General features: G+C 48.5%; 1 protein-coding gene across 5 annotated transcripts in view; it reads right to left on the bottom strand.

The window, feature by feature from the left end:
• Positions 1–21777, bottom strand: part of COL26A1 (collagen type XXVI alpha 1 chain) — a 224745-nt gene that overhangs the window by 172531 nt on the left and 30437 nt on the right. For all 5 annotated transcript variants that reach the window (XM_044993587.1, XM_044993585.1, XM_044993586.1 and 2 more), the window contains exon 2: positions 13619–13741. In XM_044993587.1, coding sequence (XP_044849522.1) covers positions 13619–13741 — 123 coding nt within the window. The remainder of the gene's footprint in view (positions 1–13618; positions 13742–21777) is intronic.

The following is a 21777-nucleotide window of genomic DNA, read 5'->3' on the forward strand; positions in this document are numbered from 1 at the left end:
TCGTGGTTCTTGCCAACACCAAGACGTTAAAACTCTCTCAAACTTCATTATGAAGTGCGGAGAATGGCTTAAGCCACGCTGGAATCTTGGCAGTCACCACAGTACTCAGGAATTAGCTGTAGGTTTACTCCTCATAGCAAGAGGAGTCAGGTACTTCTTGGGACATGACCGATTTGAGGTTCAGTTGGCATTACCATGCATCCTGAATTTCCTGGAAGGAATCAGATGCTCATGGCACTGTCCAGTTTCTTGCTAGCAAGCCTTGGACAGATGGGAGACCTCAGTTTGCTCTGACTTTGCACAGTGTCACAGGACAACATTGCAACTTCATCACATGACACTGCATCAGAGCCTGATGTACCACACAACGTGATGTTATATCACTACATCACAAGATGGTGAAGACTACAGTAGTGCCTAGAGTAATGAATGAGAGGGCTGTGGACCCATTGTCAGAGTACTTTCATAGAAACATAGAACATCAGGGTTGGAAGAGACCTCAGGAGGTCATCTAGTCCAACCCCCTGCTCAAAGCAGGACCAATCCCAACTAAATCATCCCAGCCGGGGCTTCATCAAGCCTGACCTTAAAAACCTCTAAGGAAGGAGATTCCACCACCTCCCTAGGTAACCCATTCCAGTGCTTCACCACTCTCCGAGTGAAAAAGTTTTTCCTAATATCTACTCTAAACCTCCCCCACTGCAACTTGAGACCATTACTCCTTGTTCTGTCATCAGGTACCACTAAACAGTCTAGATCCATCCTCTTTGGAACCCCTCATTCAGGTAGTTGAAAGCAGATATCAAATCCCCCCTCATTCTTCTCTTCTGCAGAGTAAACAATTCCAGTTCCCTCAGCCTCTCCTCATAGGTCATGTGCTCCAGCCCCCTAATCATTTTTGTTGCCCTCTGCTGGACTCTTTCCAATTTTTCCACATCCTTCTTGTAGCGTGGGGCCCAAAACTGGACACAGTACTCCAGATGAGGCCTCACCAATGTTGAATAGAGGGGAATGATCACTTTACAACACTCACTATCCAATTGACACAGAAGAATAGTTTTCACTCTTGGAGGCTACTTACCAGTTGGACGAGGAGGAAAATAGCGGAGAAACATCAGTTGGAGAAATGGGGGAAAAGTGCAATAGGGCTCAAGGGGCTGGTAATTGTCTAGGGAGCCTTTCCTCTCTAGCTCACCAGTTCAATGCCAACTCAAGTCTGCCAACACAAGAGAACATCAAAACGGTAACATGGCACTTGCATAACTCCTTTAAGTGAAGGCTCTCAGAGCACTTTACAGATAATCAGTTACCAAGCTTCACAACTCACCTGCAACGGGTGCAAGTAACTTATAGTAGGGTAAACAAGTTAGTGGCAGAATTTGGAAGAGAACCCAGAGACTAACAATCCTAGCAATTGGAAGACTAGATCAAACCTGTGGTCTATCTAGCCCGCTGTCTTGTCTCCAAGAGTGGCCAGTATCAACCTCTAACTAATAGACCACAGTGCTTCCCAGAAGGAGGTTTGGGAACCAGTGGATCTGGATACATGAGTAAGAGAATCTGAAGAGACTGTACAGAAAATGATTGATTGATCATCCTCCCTGTATCCCCAATTGGCTGTGGGTAGCGGAACTCTTAATACTGGAGGGTCAAGCTATTAAGAGGATCCGAGTGGAGTATTCACACAGCAGGTCTCATGTCCCAGTACAGGCACATTCCTCTTGCTCATAAAGAAGCGTTGCTGAGTACAACAACCAGTCATGACACAAGAAAGGTAAAGTGTGTAACTTGCTTGAATCCGATCCTCAGCAATCGGGTCAAAGAGGAGTGACCGTCTCTGCTGTGGCATAAACAGAACAGCCTTTCACACACAGGAAATACCTTTCCCGTTTGTTTGGATTGATTTATTTTTTACACATATAAACAAAAAACTGTTTGTACATAACTGGCCTAACCGGCGGGGAGGTGGGGAGGTCAAGCTTGCTTCCACATCACAAGATAAGCAGTCTTTGTTAGCATTACTCTCTCAGCCATTCTGAGTCGTGCCAAAGGAGAGCTCAGAAATCCTTCAAGGACTAATTCATTCATCTTCAAGTCCCAAAACTAAAAGGCTCCAATGTCACTTACTGGACAGCTTCAAAGTAATGATGTGGAACTAATTTAGCTTCTCAAACTAGCAAACTACCTGAAAAAACAAGAAATCCAGGACTCCGTTCTCTTTAGCATTACATCTACATTGCGGTAGGGCCAATAAGTTTCAACCAGGTCAGAGCCCCATTGTGCTAAGCCCTGTACAGACGCACGGCAATGGACAGTCCGTACCCCAAATTGCTTAGTCCCACTGGTGAAAATCCAGGGTCACTCCCATGAAGTCAGTGCAGTTTTTCTTGGTTTATACCACATTAGCCGAGGTCAGAATCTAGCCTACAACAGAATTGCAAGCAAGAACTGTGAAGAAGCTGGAAGCATGTGAAGTAACTTGAAAACTTAAGGCGGGCAAAGCAGTTGGTGTATGGGACTGAGAGGCCAAAACAGTTATGATGGAGTAGAAGGATGGGGATGGTTTTTAGAAAGAGTCAGCCACAGGCAAGCATAACCCTTTTAAACATTGACGTCTCCCAGACTGCCAGCATTATGAAGGTGTAGCAGATATTATATACAGAAGGGATGAGCCAAATTCTAGTGCAGCAAGTGCTGGGAGATGAAGCAGAGACCTGCCTAGCATTAGTCTATCAGAGTTATTGTCGTATTCAACTGCTAACAGGTACATTAGATCCACGTAGCATTGTAATCCATGGAGCACACCATAGCAAATTTTGCTCTTTGCCTCTCTCGGCACCCTAGGGGATGATTAGGGGCAGGAGCAAGTCACTATTAGCAGGAGAAGACATTTATATCTTCAGACGGTGCCTGGTATGTCCTGGGGGGGAGGGATAGCTCAGTGGTTTGAGCATTGGCCTGCTAAACCCAGGGTTGTGAGTTCAATCATTGAGGGGGCCATTTGGGGATTGGTCCTGCTTTGAGCAGGGGGTTGGACTACATGATCTCTTGAGGTCCCTTCCAACCCTAATATTCTATGATCCCAGGCAGGATTGAACCGGGAGGAGAGGAATGCTCAGGGGACTACACACTGTTGCAATAAAGAGCAGCACATGCTCTTGGCTAGCACACATGCACCAGCAGGGCCGGCTCCAGACCCCAGCGCGGCAAGCACGCGCGTGGGGCGGCCCTTTCCCGGGGGGGCGGCAGGCTGGGCCGGCGGACCCGCCGCAGTCATGCCTGCAGGAGGTCCACCGGAGCCCTGGGACGACCGGACCTGCCGCAGGCATGACTGCGGACGGTTCGCTGGTCCCACGGCTCGGCTGGACCTACCGCAGGCATGACTGCGGAGGGGGCGCTCGTCCCGCGGCTCCAGTGGGCCTCCCGCAGGCATGACTGCGGAAGCTCCACTGGGAGCCGCCGGACCTGCGAACCGTCCGCAGCTGCGGGAGGTCCAGCCGAGCAACCAGCGGACCCTCCGCAATCATGCCCGCGGGAGGTCCGCTGCTCCCGTGGCTCCGGGGCGCCTCCCGCGCATGACTGCTTGGGGCGGCCAAAAAGGTAGAGCCGCCCCGTGCACCAGTCAGTGGCAACATGGCCACACGGTAACTGCCCCTTCTCCCTAGAATACCCTGACAAGCACTAAGTAGAAATCCTTTCCTCACTTCAACGAACCCTTCCAGCAGGCTGCTTCCCAGTGTGGTTTAAGAGTAGAGGCCTACATTTTCAGAAGAGACTAGTGATTGAAGGGGCCTGATTTTCAGAGGTGGGTGCTCTACACTTGCTGAAAAATCAAAATTCACTAGTCACTTTTGAAAATTTTGGGCAAAAGCTACAAGGAAGAGCCAAATCTTTATCAACAGAGAAGGATCAATGGGGATCATGGTCAAATGCACCAGACAGCAGCACTAACGCCAGCCAGCCAGGGAAATTGGTAGATCAGGAAGGAGAACAGAGAATGAAAAATAAGGACCTATAGTAAATGTCAAAAGAGCCAAGTGTGACCCAACAGATTAGCTGCAAGTTCCAGTAACCAAATATAGGGCCCGATTCTCCATGGAGCTGAATGTCTGAAAAGTCCATAGTGGATTGGACTCAGCTCTTGGCAGAATTAGACGCTCATTGAGCAATACAATAGAACCTTCAGAGTTATGAACACCTCGGGAATGGAGATTGTTTGCAGCTCTGTAATGTTCATAACTCTGAACAAAACATTATCATTGTTCTTTCAAAAGTTTACAACTGAACATTGACTTAATACAGCTTTGAAATTTCATTATGGAGAAGAAAAATGCTGCTTTCCCTTTATTTTTTTGGTAGCTTATGGGGTTTTTTTGTTGGCTCTGCTGCTGCCTGATTGGGAACTGGAAGTACACACTGAGGTGTGTCGTGGACTGGTCAGTTCGTAACTCTGGTGTTTGTAATTCTGAGGTTCTACTGTCGTTTCCAATGGAACTTTCCCTTTGCATTTGTTTCTTTAAAACTGCTTCCCTGCAACCTCCCAGTTCAAGAAGGCAAAAAGTCAGTCAGCAATTCAGTGATGAACCCACAAGCTCAGAAACAGGTGTTTTATGAAAGAGTCAGTAGCTTTGTAAGACCCCACCATGTGCAGCAAGCAGATGTGCTCTGTGGGAGCTGTTGTGTTTTCCTAGTGTCCAGCTTCTCCTGGGAGCATAGCAAAGCGCTAGGAAACAATCAAACACTCAAATCAGACTGCCAATCATTCATATTTCTGAGATACGATTGGTCCATCTCATTAAGCTGCATCAGATATACTTGGGAGATGATTGGCTCTCTTAGTTATAACAACTAGTGTTCAGCTAAGTATTAGAGGAAAAGAAAAAAAGTCGGGCTAAATTTTCAGATGTGCCACACCCAAAAAACAAGGTTGGCCTTCAGAGCTTGGCTAGGATGGTGATGGGTGGGATAGGGAAAGGAGACTGAAGAGAAAAATCAGGCTATTGGAAGGTCTTGTTTGGGAATGACTGGTCACCCTTCCCACAGGAGCTACCCAGCATGCGTTTAACCCCCACCCCCACCCAGACAGCCAGCATTGCCACCTGGCAGCCTGCCCTATATGAAGGATCATCAACGAGCTGCCCCCTCCCCAGACACCAGTCAAAGAGTCTGCGATGGTGGTTTTTCCACTAATGAACGTGTCAGGGGCTAGCTGGACATTTTTGTTTTCATCTCCTCTTCTGGAAAACAAACCACCCCTCCACACGCCATTCAAGCTTCACTATCCCCTGTTTACTCCAGCTGACCTAGCACAAAGGCCAAACAATTCCCAGTCATGAAAAGCTTTGTGTCTGCTTCCTCTGGCGCTAGGCAAAACAAAGCTGGAGCTGGGAGAGGCTCTCCTGAAAGACGGGCACGTGCTCTGCCTTCCCCAAAGGAGTCTAGCAAGGGCTGGATTTAACCTGCTGAGCTTGTCTGGCTTGCACCACACAGCGAAGGCCTGAGACCACGGAATGAGGATCTCTACATTGATGAGTCTCTGTAGGGGACCCATCTGGATGGGATTTAATATCCATTAGCCCCAGGAAAAAGGGACTCAAGCATTCGAAGACCCAGAGAGAAGTCAGCCAGCTCCCAAAATCTGCTCTTTCCCACAGCTCCTCTCTGCTCAGTAGCAAGATTCAGACTAGAATTAAACCAGGAGCAACAGTATATAAGCTTTTCTCTTCACAGTTGTTGGCCAAAAGATCTATCCCAGTCAGACTCCAGCTCAGACCCCAAGATAATTTGCTCAATTGCTGGTCTACATAGTTATGTGCTTTTCACAGGGGTAACAGCTGGCCCTTTCACTCTGAAAACAGCTCACCAGCACTGCACATGGTAATACACAGACTAATTCCCCTGCGAATGCACGGCAGCCTGCCTCCTTCACAAACCCAGGGATACGCCTTCACATCCGGGCTCTATCACTTAGACACTCAAAGCCTTGAGCGCGCTCTCTGGGGAACGCTCATCCTGCTGTAACATGTATGTGGAGGGGAAAGAAGGGGGGTCTATTTCCAAGTATGTGACCTAACAGCCTCCAGAGAAATAATGAGACTAACACATAATCAGCGTTTCCTGTCTAAAGGGACTTCAAATAGCAATTCTAAGAACTGAGTCAGTCCATAGGAGTTATTCAGTTGAACGGGCAAAGAGATAGAGGGGTTCCCAGTTTCAGAAGAGGCAATGCCAGCTAGAGAAACATTGTTGACTGAGCATAAGCACTAAAGTATGGGTCATATTCTTTGGTGATGTACACCCCACAACTCTATTGATCACGTAGCAACAGATTCTTGATATAGAAAATAAATGATAGATACCTAGCTGTTCTATAGCTCTTAATCAATAGAGCGGAAAGCACTTTATTTACAAAGGGAGGTCAGTGTCATCATCACCATTTTACAGATGGAGAAACTGAGGGACATGCTACACACACATATCTAAAATAGATATAGTTTTGTTATTCACCAAGATGGTGTCCCCCATTTTGGGTGGAAAAGAAGTTGCTACATTTAAAAAAAAATGCATGAGTTCAAGAATACTGAACAGCAAGAATGATCTGCATTGATCAGCAAGCTCTGGAAGTTACATTTAAAGTAAGATATTGAAGATACCGCCTAGGTCTGTGGTCATGTCATGTACAATGGGACAAGCAGAATCAGGTCTGGTCTGTATCTGTATAGAAGACACAGAATTATAGAATCATAAGACTGGAAGGAACCTCGAGAGGTCATCTAGTCCAGTTCCCTGCATTGGGGCAGGACTCACTATTACCTAGACCCACCTTGACAAGCTCTCATCTAACCTGTTCTTAAAAAAAAACCCAACAATGAAGATTCCACAACCTCCCTAGGTAATTTGTTCCATGGCTTAACTACCTTAACAGTTAGGAAGTTTTTCGTGATGTCAAACCTAAATCTCCCTAGCTGCTATTTAAGCCTATTACTTCTTGTCCTGTCCACAGTGGTTAAGGAGAAATGTATCACCCTCCTCTTTGTAACAACCTTTTACATACTTGAGGTCTGTCATCGGCCTCCCCTCAGTCTTCTCTTCTCCAGACTAAGCAAACTCAATTTTTTCAGTCTTTATTCATAGGTCATGTTTTCTGGACCTTTGCTCTCCTCTGGACTTTTTCCCAATTTCTCCACATCTTTCCAGAAGCGTGGCACGCAGAACTGGACACAATACTTCAGTTGAGGCCTTACCAGTGCTGAGTAGAGTGGAAGAATTACTTCTCATGTCTTGCTTACAATACTCTTGCTAATACATCACCGAATGACGTTCGCTTTTTCCCCACAACAGCATTACACCATTGACTCACTAAGTTTGTGGTCCACTATAACCCCCACATCCTTTTCTGCAGTTTGTGCAGTTGATTATTCCCTCTTAAGTACAGTACTTTGCATTGTCTCCAGTTTGTCAAAAAACTTTTTGAATTCTAATCCTGTTCTGCCAAGTATGAGCAACCCCTCCCAGCTTGGAATCATCTACAAACTTTATAAGCGTACTCTGCCATTATCCAAATCATTTATGAAGGTATTGAATCAAATCGGACCCACGACAGCTCCCTGCAGGACCCTGCTCAATATACCCTTCCAGCTTGATTGTGAACCATTGATAACTAGTCTGAGTATGCTTTTCCAACCAGTGGTCCACCCGCCTCATAGTAGGTTCATCTAGGCTATATTTTTCTAGTTTGTTTATGGGAAGGCCACATGAGATAGTATCAAAAGTCTTATTAAAGTCGAGATACATCACATCTATCACTTCCCCCACCCCCATCCACAAGGCTTGTTACCTTGTCAAAAAAGGATATTAGGTTGGTCTGACAGGATTTGTTCTTGACATCCCACAAACCCCCTGAAGTGGTACAGAAAGGGCATCAATAGAGCTCAGTCTGAAATAATGCCCCAGCATGGCATCACCAGACATCGTGTTGGAATCGGCGCTTCCCTGCCCCCAGGGTTGGGTGCGGTGCAGGGGGGCCGAGGTAGAAGTTAAGCTCTCGCCAATGGGTTAACAGCACTTTTCACAAGGGCTTGGGCCCCACTGTCCTTGCCGAGTTCTAAAAAAAATCAGGTACTTTCATTCTGGCACTTAAATGCCCCCTGCAGTGTCAAAGGACCCATCTTCTCAGCCTGAGCTATGCTGTCTGCTGCCATGCAATGCTGTTGCGCCTGCATTCCCCAGAAGCAGGACACCCGAGAGAGGCTGCTGCTCAGTCATTGGGAGAGGGACTAGTAGGACTAGACTACATTTTGGAAACATTTGCTGGGACGGTGAAGTAGCTGTCGGAAAGGCAGATTGTCCTGGCCACTGTCTAAAACCTCTGGGCTTCCCAGATGCACTATACCCCCAGTATCTGCTGTGCACTTGACAACGATACACTGTGCTACTCGAGAGCTTGAATGTCCCATGTATCCCTTGCTGAACGCACAATAGCAAACACCAGCCTTGCTAGTATTTGCCCAGGCCTTCGAGGTCATTTGACTTGCTCTGTGCCACTCGCCACCTTGCAAGCACTTGGCTTTAGCAGTGGCAGTACTGTGGCATCTGTGTTTCCAGTTGAAATGAAGCGCTAAATAATGAGCAGCTGCATTTGAACCAGGAGATTGCTTCCATAGGTGCTGGAACGAGGGGTGCAGCAGCACCCCTCCACTTGAAGTAGCGATAACAGCCCAAGTACATGCTTTCCGCCTTCAGCTCCCCTTCCCCTCTACAAACATTGTTCTAGCACCACTGTTTGCTTCCGGATCCTGGGAAGTGAGTGGCAAGTCCTGGAATTGAAAGGTTAGGAAACAGCCCCAAGGGATTGTGGGATAGCATTGGCCAACTCTCCAGACCCGAGTCTAGCGACCCAGAGTTGAGCTGTATCCATACTGCAAAATGCCTGGGTTCTGACCCGGCTCAGAATCTCCTCCTTAGCAGGCCCAAATCCAGAGAGTTCTTGGCCCAAGTCAAACTATTTTCTATGTGGATGGAAGGGGCTTAGGCTAAAACCGGAGTCAGCACCAGGGTTTACAGTGCAGTGTAGATATACCCATGGAGGCCCTATTCAAGATCCGGACCCTGCTGCACTAGGCACTGTACATGCACATAGTGATTTGGGACGGTCTCTTACTTGCAACATAAACAAGACCCAGGAAGTATTACTCCATTTTACCATGGAGTATCTGAGGTTAAAGCCATTTGCCCAAGGTCACACAGGAAGTCAGTGCCAGAACCAGGATCTCCCAAGTCTCCATCCAGTGTCTTACCCATGAGACCATCTTTCTCTACCAGCCTTTGGGGAAAGCCTGTCCTAGTTAGGGCACTGACTGCTCTGAAGTGATAAACCTAGTGCAGCCCTTGGCGCCTTAACACATTCATCACACAGGGGGAGGGCCAAACGTCAGGTGCCACCAGCTTCGATGGGAGTTGCGCTCAGCTGATGGGATGGCTGGACCCCAGGGAATCGTTTACTGATGCAACCCAAACGGGCGACTTTATTCACTTAAAGAGAGATGCATGGGATATTAATGGATACGCACATCAGGTGCGCCCACCAGGCCCATCTGTCCTTTGGTGTCACAACATCTAGGCACCCGCAGTGACACGCATAAGATGCAAATGGCATGGCTCAGATGGAGAACGGTTATAGCAGAGAGCTCTGCTGAGAGAAAAGCCAACAGCAAAGACAGCACCAAAGCAATGCAGGCCTCCAAGCTAAATAGAGAGTCTAGGGTAGAGGTGGGAACAGAGTAGCTCATCCCATCCGAGCCAAGATGACAACGCTCACACAAAAGAAACACAGCTGCCAGCTTCCCAGGAGCGAGCGAGTCGATAGCAAGAAGCAACACGCCCCAAGCTGCTATACAGATACTTCCCTGTCAAATCCTGGGCACTGGTCCAAAACTTGTACAAGAAGGAAAAGAAACGTAGCATCTGAACGGGTGACAGGAAACGGATGAAACCTCCGTCTGGCCACACTGACATCTGTCTGGAAGCAGGATCGCTAATGAAATGCCCCCCTCAGCTGTCACTGAAGAATTGAGAGACGCCTTCTTCTTTGGCAGGGAGTTGCTTTTGCTAGTGAACCTCCCATCGTGAACATGGGAGGAATGAAAGCTTGGCCAGATTTGGCTCATTACTTGTAAACAAGAAGATGAAATGGTTGTATCAAGACACAGCTCTGAGAAATAGGAAAAAAAGCCAGAGCTGTGCTGCTATCTGCCTAATGGTTTTCTCCATTCCCCTACCACCACTCCAATCAAATCTAGCCATGCTTCCTCCTTATAACGAGATGGGCCCCCATCACTGCTTGGGCTGCTGTTACACTCCTTTTACATTGATTTAATATTCATGGCAAGGGAAAATGGATAAATCCATGCTACCTCTGTGGCCACTGAGACAGAAATACAATTCAGCATGAGGGCACCATCTAAACGCCTACAGCCAAAACCAATGTACATGCAAATCAGGAGTCAAGTCACCTTGACTGGCAACACGTGTCTAGAGAGGTGGAGGTAAAAATGGCTTCTGAAATGCTAGATGCTGGAGACCAGAAGGTGGGGAAACCTCCCAGGGGTAACGGGAGACAATAGTCTTTGTATGCGGCACAAAGACTGTGGGCTTTGCCCCAGATGGTATTCTTGATCAAACTCTCCCATGGAAATGATGCAACTTCTCACTGATAGGGTCACAAGCTCTGACAACTAGAATTGGATAAGCAGATCAGAGGAGGGATAAAGAGACTTCTCTACGCAGCAGAGAGAGGCGGTCAGAGTGACCAGGAAACAGAGGGGATTTATTTCTAGATTTTCTTTGTTTTTCCTCTGCAACTAAACTAAGAGGAGCCTACCTCATTGGGCTTTGCCTAGTAGTCACAAGAGTGTGATATACAGACAGTTTCTTTACTGTTTTCTGTTTAAGACGACTCCTGCTGTATTGGATAATTTTGCACAGAGCATCCCAAAAGAGACAAGAATCCCTCAACCTCTGGAGAATGGTACTAAAGGACACAGAGTTTCTGGAGCCTCATTCCAGCCTCACGGTCTCAGAGAGGGCATGGACAGAGGTGTCCCTGCCATTAAGGTGTACTGCACAAGGCTGAAGCCAGGGATCACTGGGAAGAAGCCAAAAGACCAAGGAGGAGATGTCAGCCAGCAGGGGTTCAGACTCCAGCCAGGCAGCGCTTACCTCAGGCACCTCCCGGTCCACAGCGCAACGTGGATAAGGCAGGCTCCCTGACTGACCTGGCTCCGCACGGCTCTTGGAAGCGGGCAGCATGTCCAGCTCCTAGGCACAGGGGCGGCCAGGTAGCTCTGCATGGTGCATGCTGTCTGAGCCCACAGGCGCCACCCCTGCAGCTCCCATTGTCTACGGTTCCCGGCCAATGGGAACCAGGAGCCAGTGCTCAGGGTGGGGGCAGCGCACAGAGCTTTGTTGGTCACCCCTGCGCCTAGGGGCTGCTTCTGGGAGCTGCGTGGAGCCAGGCCACACATGGAGCCTGCCTTAGCCCTGATGCACCGCCGACCGGACTTTTAACGGCCTGGTCAGCGGTGCTAACCTTTTCAACCAGGCCTTCCAATCAAAAACCAGATGCCTGGCAATCCTATTGGGCGGTTACTTCCCAGAGAGGCAGCTCCTAACTGAGATCTTAAGTGTCAGTAACCACAAACCATTTCAGTGCCAAGGTTTCTGACATTTTTAAATTTAGTGCTGTAGTGGTGTGGGTCCCAGGACATTAGAGACAGAAAGTGGGTGAGGTAACATTGGACCAACTTCTGTTGGTGAGAGAGATAAGCTTTTGAGCTTACACAGAGCTCTTCATGTCACTAAAGACTGAAGAGACCTGAAGACCTCTGTGTAAGCTCAAAAGCTTGTCTCTCTCACCAACAGAAGTTGGTCCAATAAAGGGTATTACCTCACCCACCTTGTCTCTCATTTTTAAAATTTATGCATTTTTAATTTAAGCTTTTCTCTTGCCAATCATTCCAGTGCTATTCTGCACTTTCCTCAAATATGCAGCCAGAACAATTCAGGCTAATAGTCTTCAGGCTATTAGAAAAATTATTTAAGACAGAAAACCATCCAGCCAAGATAGAATGTCACAAAACTGAATGCAAAAAAAAAAAAAAAACCCACCACACACACACACTCTGGGTTTATATTTGCTAGAATTTTCATAGATAAACATCAATTTTATACCATTTTTCTTTTCAGTGAATATGCCTAGTTAATTAGTAGCTTTACAAGTATGTAGATAGGATGTTGATCCAATAACATGATGGATTATTTGTTAGCAGTGCACCTTCATTCACATTTTTAAGAGGAAGAATGGGCAAGAATTTGGCAAGTTCTTTTTAAAAACTGTATTTAAAGGAGGTTAACATGCACTCTTAAGAGGAATGGAGCACACACAAAAAAATGAGGCAGGTCTGGGAAATTTAAAAACCTCAGCAGAAGTTTGGTCACAAGAATGTAAAATATAAGATGTCCCACGTAAGGCAGTCATTGAAATAAGACCAAACAAACACCAAACCACATAAATGAAAATTGAGTAAGACTGACCAGTGGCCAAATGAAAACGGAGAACCAAGAGCATTAACAGCAAGGTGAAAAATTAAAATTCCCAATGAATACTATCATAGATGAAGCTCAGTATTTGATGGATGCTTTTCGAAGAGGGTGGAACTATATTCTGCCTACATTACCATTGAGACATTTCTTTACTAAGTTTGAGATTATCTCAATCCCTGTTCTGTAGTTGTTGGTAACAAAGGGGCGATAAATAATCCCATTCACTTTGTTGGCTAATTTAATGCTGCGGACAGCCAGGCAGCACAATAGATTACTAGAATTGTCTAGCAGGTAGGACAAAGACCTGGAAGTCAAGAAGCCTTATGCAAGTCACGGCCTCTGTGCTGAGGTTTCTGATCTGTGAAGTGGGGATATTGGACACCACACCTCTGTAAAGGTCCCTGAGACCTGCGGATGAAGAGTACCTTATGAGAGCTCAAATTTGTAAGGTGCTCTGAAGTCAATGGGAATTACGAGCTCTGAGCACCTTGCAAGATCTGGCTCCCAGCATCAAGTACTTACATTATTAGCCCATAATCTCTGGGAACCCACCAGGATGAAATCCAATCCTGGCACAGGTTTGACATGACAATGAGTTTGGCGGCCTTATCTTAGTCCCTCATTGGCTCTGGTGCACATCAAAAAGCCCTGCCGTAGGTCAGTGCACTTGGGGTTCTTGGAGAGCCAGAGTAGTGGTATTTCAGGTCAGTAATGCCAGGTGACTCAATAAAACTGTATGAGGAAGCTCGCACAGCTAAATGCCACACAGAGCAAAGCTACAGACATAGGGTAGGGTACCGATTTCAGTTATACCAGCATAAATCAAGAGCAACTCCTTTAACTTCAATGAGTTACTTTCAATTTATACTGGGTCAACTAAGATCAGAATCCAGTCCCATACGGCCTAATCCTACATGTTTTGCTTAGCCCAGTCCAGATACCCATTAACTGAATCAGAAGTTCAGGGCCCAGTCTGCAGTTTGAATATACAACAACACAAGATATTAAGGGCTTTTACCTCACTAAGTTGGCACAAGGTCCTGGCCACCGGCAGCTCTGATAAACCCTCTGGATCACAGTCTCCGAGCCATTCTGCACTTGGCAGGAAACTGTCCGCGTAACTGTGTAGTGACACCAGTGCCTGCAAAGAAAAAGGACACTTTAAATCCCCGTAGTGCAGCGAGCTGAGTAACATACATCAGTCTGCTGCCAGCTATGTTTACTCAAATATTTGCAATCCTCAAAATGTCGTCTCAAGGAGATCTTCTGCGTCAGCTAATCAAAGAAATTAAAGACAGAAGAAACCTAATACGACATTTTGTCTGTTCCCCAGAGGCCAGAATCTCCTACAGTGCATTATCTGGTCTCCTTTCAGACATTTCAGTCTTTCCAATAGTCTCCCAAAGATCCAGCTTAAATTTTACTTGCCAGAAGTAATGGGATGAAATTAAGGCATTATTCCCCGCGACTCCCTTCCACTCCGAACAATTCCTTGCACTTTGGGTGTTTAACATTTTCAGATAGTTGTGTGTTTACTATTAACTTTCTGCAAGGTGCTGCACAGACACCGTTGCTGACCCCAAAGAGTGTACAATCTAAAGAGGCAAGACAAAGGTAGCATGATACCACTTTAAAGATGGGAAACTGAGGCAGAGAGCGATTAAGTCATACAGAAAGCCTGTGGCATAGCCAGGAATTGAAACTGGGGCTCCCAAGTCCCAGTCCAGTGGTTTGACAAGAGCATCCTTCCTGTCCTCTAGATAATTGCTTTTAATCTTAGTGAATATAATTGTTATTCAGCTGTTCCCCACTCAAAGAAAAAACAAATCTCATTAAGGGGTGTTTAGATCCAGCCAGGCAGCCTCCCTTTTGCAAGCACAATCTACACTTGCCAAACCCATGCCCACATTTTTGCTCTTGTATCTGAACAGAGGCAGCGGAGGAGTCCTGGCATTCCTACCTGACCGGAGTGCAAAAATCAGGGAGAGCAGTGGGAGGCATCCAAATTGAGCCTAAGGGTAACCTGCATGCTCAAAATACAGGAGGGAGCTTTGCAGGCACAAGACGCCCACAAAAGGATCCTGGGCCTCAGTATTTAAGATAGCAGGTGCCCTTCAAAAAAAAAAAAAAAAAAAAAAGTATTGTTCACGGCCATCAGATTTTGAGGAACAAGAAAGATGGTGCCTTCAGATGTTTTACCCTGGGGGGATTGCAGTGTTGTCACTACACCAACATAGTTGTACTGATGCAAACACTTAAAGTAGATGTGCTCCACTGATATTAAGCGAGACTTCTTCCAGCATGGCTTACCCAGGTTTCAAACTCTAGTGCAGGATCAGCACCTGTACAGCTACACCAGAGCGAAGCACCCAGTGTAGCCAATCCTTCCTTCTATAGGTACGACAAGGGTCCCCAACCTCGTTTGCTTGAATTGCCCTACCCCCATGCACATAGGTGCACTCCCTCCTGCAACCTACTCTTCCCTGTTCCCATTCTCTGGCCAGTCTCTCTCGCCTGCCTTTCCTTTGTCCTTTTCAGCTTCTGTTCTTTCCTCCCTCCTCTGCTTTCTAATTTATTTCCTATTGTTGATCCTCCTGCCATCTCTCCAGGAGGCTCCATGATCTTCAAAGCGAGGGGGAGACTCGCCCCTGTAGCTCCACAGGGCTGGGATGAATGCATTCGAAGAGCTACATCAAGTGCTGCAGGATCAGAGCAGAGAGTCAGTCGTCCGACCCCACAGCTACAAACAGGGCTGGCAGCTGCTGCGGGAACAGGGAAGGGAGGGAGTGGCTTTCAAACAGCTGCCACTGCTTCACCTGCAGCCATGGGAGCCCATAAACAGCGGCGATCCAAAACCCACGCAGCTTGTCTTGCCGACGTTGCTCCCTTTGACTCTGGGCTAGCATGCCACACCCCCCCTTAGGGTGACCAGATGTCCTGATTTTATAGGGACAGTCCTGATATTCAGGGCTGTGTCTTAGGCCTGGTCCACACTAGGACTTTAATTCGAATTTAGCAGCGTTAATTCAAATTAACCGTGCACCCGTCCACACCAGGAAGCCATTTAATTCGACCTAGAGGGCTCTTTAGTTCAAATTCGGTACTCCACCCCGACGAGGGGAGTAGCGCTAAATTCGACATGGCTATGTCGAATTAGGCTAGGTGTGGATGCAAATCGAACTTACTAGCTCCGGGAGCTATCCCACACTGAACCACTCTGTTGACGCTCTGGACAGCAGGCCGAGCTCAGATGTTCTGATCAGCCATACAGGAAAAGCACCGGGAAAATTTGAATTCCTTTTCCTGTCTGGCCAGTTTGAATCTCATTTCCTGTGTGGACGTCATGGCGAGCTCAGCAGCACTGGCAGCGATGCAGAGCTCTCCAGCAGAGGAGTCCATGCAATCTCAGAGTAGAAAGAGGGCCCCAGCATGGACTGACCGGGAAGTCTTGGATCTGATCGCTGTGTGGGGCGATGAGTCTGTCTCCAAAGAAGGTCTCCAAAGCCATGGCACTCAGAGGATACAGCCGGGATGCAACGCAGTGCCGCGTGAAAATCAAGGACCTGAGACAAGGCTACCAAAAAATCAAAGCGGCAAACGGACGCTCCGGAGCCCAGCCCCAGACATGCCGCTTCTACGAGGCACTGCATGCCATTCTCGGTGGGTCTGCCACCACTGCCCCACCAGTGACCGTGGACTCTGAGGATGGGATAGTGTCGAGGGGCAGTTTCTCGGCGATGTTCGCCGATGGGGAAGATGAGGAAGGGTTTGTGGAGGACGAGGCAGGCAACAGCGGTTACAATACTGCTTTCCCCGACAGCCAGGATCTCTTCATCACCCTCACAGAGATCCCCTACCAACCCTCCCCGGCCGTTAACCCGGACTCCAAATCAGGGGAAGGATCAGTCGGTAAGTGCTATAAACATGTAAACATTTATTTCTTAACAAAACAGGAATAAAAACTATATAAAAAGAAGGTCAATGCATATAGGTATCGAACAAAAATCCTCTTGGGACAGTTCAACGAAGCTCTCTGAGAGGTACTCGAAAAGCCTCCTTAGGAGGTTCCTGGGGAGAGGTGCCTTGTTGGGTGCTCCGTGGAAGCACACTCTTCCGCGCCAGGCCATCAGGAGGTATAATGGGAGCATCGCCTCGACCAGCATGGCAGCATAGGGCCCTGGTCTGTGCAGGGATTCACGCAGCATGCGCTGTTTCTCCTGGAGACCCACCTCAGGGTGATCTCGCTCGGCGATTGCTGCATCTAATTAGGGGAATTACTTTAATGTTACTATTGTGAATGCTTGACTTTTCCTTTGCATAACAATGACCGTCGTTTAACAGCCACGTGTTGTAGGCTGCAGAGGAAAAGCATACAGGGATCTTTCACGGGGACAGCCGCGAGGGGCTGGAACAGGGTCAGACTTTATGCTTTCCAGATTGCCTGCAGCAGGAGGGCACTGCTATCCATTAACTGTTAAGCAGCCTAAAGTTTCCGGCTTACCAGGCCTGGCTGCTACACGGATTCTGCTGTCCTGCCCCGCTTGTCCGATCTCCAGTGCAAGACCCCAGGCAATGAAAGCGAATGCCGAAAATTCGAACTTGTCCTGAGAGCACATGAGATTAGGTGCCCTGTATGGTCTTGTTCACAGAAACTGAGTAGACTGTGTTCAGTGTTCGCAAACATGTATCTTTGGAAGGAAATCACTTCCTTTTTCCCATCACACAGCTGCGGCTCTTTCCCGAACTGCCCCGGCATCCCCCTCACAGAGGCTGGCGCAGATTAGATGGCGAAAGAAAAAGACTCGGGACGAGATGTTCGCTGAAGTGATGGCCTGCTCCAGAGCCGAGGCGGCCCAGCAGAGCCAGTGGAGGGAGACCCTCTCTCAGCAGCAGCGCTCACACAGCGAACGGGAGGACAGGTGGCGGCAGGAAGACCAGCAGGCGACTCAAACGCTGCTTGGGCTAATGAGGGAGCAAATGGACACGCTCCGGCGCCTTGTGGATGTTCTGCAGGACCGCAGGCAGGAGCAGAGAGCCCCCCTGCAGTGTATCTGCAACCGCCCTCCCCCGCCACAAAGTCCTGTCCCCCCCTCACCCAAAATCACAAGAAGGAGGGGCGCTAGGGGCCGTGAAAACTGTCACTCCACCCCAGCAGAGCGCTCATGTACCAAACAGCTCTCATTCCCTAAAGTATGAGAATTGCTTGCCTTCCTGGCTCACCCGATCCCAAATCCCAGTTTCATCCCCCAACTGTGTAGTTGAGTATTAAAAATAGTTTGCTGTTCATTACTGTTTCCGTCATGTTTCTTTGCAGAAGACTTTGTGTGAAGGGGGGGGGAGGGGTTTGTTAATTGCATAGGACAGCCACCATTACCAGGGTACAGACATGGGGGCAGGATCAACAGCAGGTCACACACAGAGTGCAGTCACTAGGCACCCGGGTCACTCTGCGAGGGGTCTGCTGCCACAGATCAGTCTGGGAGGTGTATGTTGCCCCAGGGTCCGAGCGCCTGGCATCCACAAATGGCAAGGCAGGCTGCCCTTACCATGCCCTTCCACCCTAGCCATGAACCTCTCCGATGCCCTGAGCCCCAGCCAGAGCCATCATCCCCCCACACCTACTCACCCTTCCCACACACCCCTCACCCCTTCCTGCAAACCCACCCCTTCCTGCACACCCTCCGGTAACCGTCCTCCCCCCAGAGACCGCTGTAGGAGCAGGAGCCTGTCAGTCCTCGAGTGTAGAAGCGGTATGTACATCACTGCACACCGTACCCACCACAGTCTGCGTCCCTGTTGGAACCCTTGAACGAGAATTCGTTAGTAAAGAAAACTTTGTTAATTAAAAATGTTCCAATAACTTTATTTTTAAACGTGTGTTGGAAGGGGGGAAACCTGGTGAACGGGGTATGTAACCGCTGAAAAAAGTCAATAGTAACTGAAACAGGGGCAGGTTCAGCTTCTCTGTAAAGAGACTGGACAGTCATAGGTTACCCTGCTCTCTGAGGAACCTAGCTTTCAAAGCTTTCCGGATGCACAGCGCTTCCCGCTGGGCTCTTCTAATCGCACGGGTGTCTGGCTGAGCGTAATCAGCAGCCATGCTATTTGCCTCAACCTCCCATCCCGCCATAAAGGTCTCCCCCTTGCTCTCACAGAGATTGTGGAGCACACAGCAAGCTGCAATAACAATGGGGATATTGGTTTCGCTGAGATCCGAGCGAGTGAGTAAGCTCCTCCATCTCCCCTTGAGACGTCCGAAAGCACACTCCACCACCATTCTGCACTTGCTCAGCCGGTAGTTGAAGAGCTCCTTGTCACTGTCCAGGGCACCTGTATAGGGCTTCATGAGCCAGGGCATTAGCGGGTAGGCTGGGTCCCCGAGGATCACTGTAGGCATCTCCACATCCCCAACACTTACTTTGTGGTCTGGGAAGAAACTACCTTCCTGCAGGCGTCTAAACAGACCAGAGTTCCTGAACACACGCGCGTCATGAACCTTGCCCGGCCACCCGACGTAGATGTTGGTAAAACATCCCCTATGGTCCACCAGTGCTTGCAGCACCATTGAAAAGTAGCCCTTTCGGTTAATATACTGGCTGGCCTGGTGGGCCAGTCCCAGGATAGGGATGTGAGTGCCATCTATAGCCCCACCGCAGTTTGGGAATCCCATCGCGGCGAAGCCATCTATGACGGCCTGGACGTTTCCCAGGGTCACCACCTTTGAGAGCAGTAGGTCAACGATTGCGTGGGCTACTTGCATCACAGCAACCCCCACGGTAGATTTGCCCACGCCAAAGTGGTTCGCTACTGACCGGTAGCTGTCTGGCGTTGCAAGTTTCCAGAGGGCTATGGCCACTCGCTTCTGCACACTCAGGGCTGCTCGCATCCGGGTGTCCTGGCACTTCAGGGCAGGGGCCAGCAAGTCACACAGTTCAAGGAAAGTGCCCTTACGCATCCTGAAGTTTCGCAGCCACTGTGATTCATCCCAGACCTGCAGCACTATGCGGTCCCACCAGTCCGTGCTTGTTTCCCGGGCCCAGAATCGCCGTCCCATAGCATGAACGTGACCCATTGCCACCATAATCTCCACGGCGCGGCGTACCGTGCTTTGTGAGAGGTCTGTGCCACTCTCACACTTCACGTCCTCACCGCGCTGCCGGAGCCTCCTCGCCCAATTTCTCAGCAGCTGACTGTGGAAGAGGTGTTCGATAAGGTGCGAGGAGTTGACAACGGCCATAAGTGCAGTGATGATCGCAGCGGGCTCCATGCTCGCAGTGCTGTGGCGTCCGCGCTGTCACTGACCAGAAAAGTGCACGAACAGAGTTCCCGCCGGCGCTTTCAAGGAGAGAGGGCGGGAGTGACGGTTGAATGACGACAGTTACCCAAAACCACCCTCGACACATTTTTCCCCCAGAAGGCATTGGGGGCTCTACCCAGCATTCCAATGGGCAGCGGGGACTGCGGGAACTGTGGGATAGCTGCCCAGAATGCACCGCTTCCAATGTCGACGCTTGCCCCGTTAGTGTGGACTCACAAAGTCGAATTAGTGTCCTTAGTGTGGATACACACATTCGAATTCATCAGGTCGAATCCACAAATTCGACCTAAGTTAAATCGAACTACTCTTGTAGTGTAGACATACCCTTATATAGGCACCTATTACTCCCCTCCATCCCCGTCCCAATTTTTCACACTTGCTGTCTGGTCACCCTCCCCGCACCTCAAGGGAACCCACTGTGACATTTCACTCCATATTCTTTATGAAAATATGCTTATGATATGAATATGACATAACTGAGATGTACTTTATGCAAGATGGCTCATGTAAAATATCATTGGAAAGGTTATCAGTTACTGAATGTGATTGGGGGTTGGACTAGATGACCTCCTGAGGTCCCTTCCAACCCTGAGATTCTATGATTATCCACTTTGTATGCCTGTGGCATTTCTGTATCTGAAGTTAAGCATATTGACTATGCATTTGTATTTCAACTATGCTACTTTGGGTGTCACCCCCAACCAGCCCATTAGCAAAGACAATGGACTGTGAAAGAGCTTAATCTTCCTGTGGACGCTCCAGACAGCCTACGAGTAATGGCTGCCACAGCCCTGCAGAGACATGGGCCTGAGTCACCTGGGACTGGACCAACCCCCTGGAATGCCAGTGTTCTTCCACTGGGAGACAAAGGGTTCCCGCCCTACACAAGAAGGCAGGGGAGTGACATCATCGTGGTTCTCTTCTGCCTCCCCACCCAAAGAGACACTGAAAAACACCTGGAAGCAAGAACTGCACTGAGGGGAGAAGGGTTGAACCCAGGCTGGGAGGGCATCCAGTCTGTGAGTGGAAATACCTGAAACCTCCAGCTGCAGGCCAGTGCAGCTGCCTTTCAAGACTTTCTATAATCTACCTGTGACAATATTTAGGGTGAGCAATTACTGTTTGTAACCAATTTCTTTAGTGAAACAAGCTTAGGATGCGTGTTTTGTTTTATTTGCTTAGTAATTTGCTTTGTTCTGTTTGCTCTCTCTTTAGACACTTAAAATTCACCTTTTGTAGTTAAACTTATTTCTTGTTTATAGTATAACCCCATTTGTGCAAGTCATAATTGTGGGGGAGGGTAAGAGGCTGTGAATACCTTCCTCCACATTGAGGGGGGAGGCAGATTTCATAATTTACCATTGGGTCTGCACTCCAAGGGAGGTGGACACCTAAATGCTGGGGCAAGTCCCTTAAACTGAGGCTTCCCAGAGCTGATCTGGGTCGTTCTGCAGCTGGGTGTGGCCCTGCCTGCATGTGTGCTGGAGGAGGCTTGATAGCCTGGCTCAGCAAGAGAGGTAAAAAGGGGGGCCTGGCTGGCAGAACAGGTGAGCTCAGTGATATCCCAACACATCAGGTGGCACCTTAAGGGGTCCAACCCATCACACCCACGTGTTACAGTCACATCCCAAGTATTTCCCAGGCTTGTAAGTGATGTGTGGGAATTGGAGAGCCATTTCTCTCAGAGTTTTATTAGTATTCTGCAGTATTTTTCAGGCCTATTTTTATCGCTTGATTCAGATGGGTATTAATGTGACCTCATGCCATTGGGCCCTCTCTCTAGAGGCTGGAAAACAGTTGACGCTGCAGGACTCCACTGTGGGAAAAGGCCTACAATAGTTTCACCGCTCCAGCTGTCA

This window comes from Mauremys mutica, chromosome 19, assembly GCF_020497125.1.
Source record: "Mauremys mutica isolate MM-2020 ecotype Southern chromosome 19, ASM2049712v1, whole genome shotgun sequence".
Classification (NCBI taxonomy): domain Eukaryota; kingdom Metazoa; phylum Chordata; order Testudines; family Geoemydidae; genus Mauremys; species Mauremys mutica.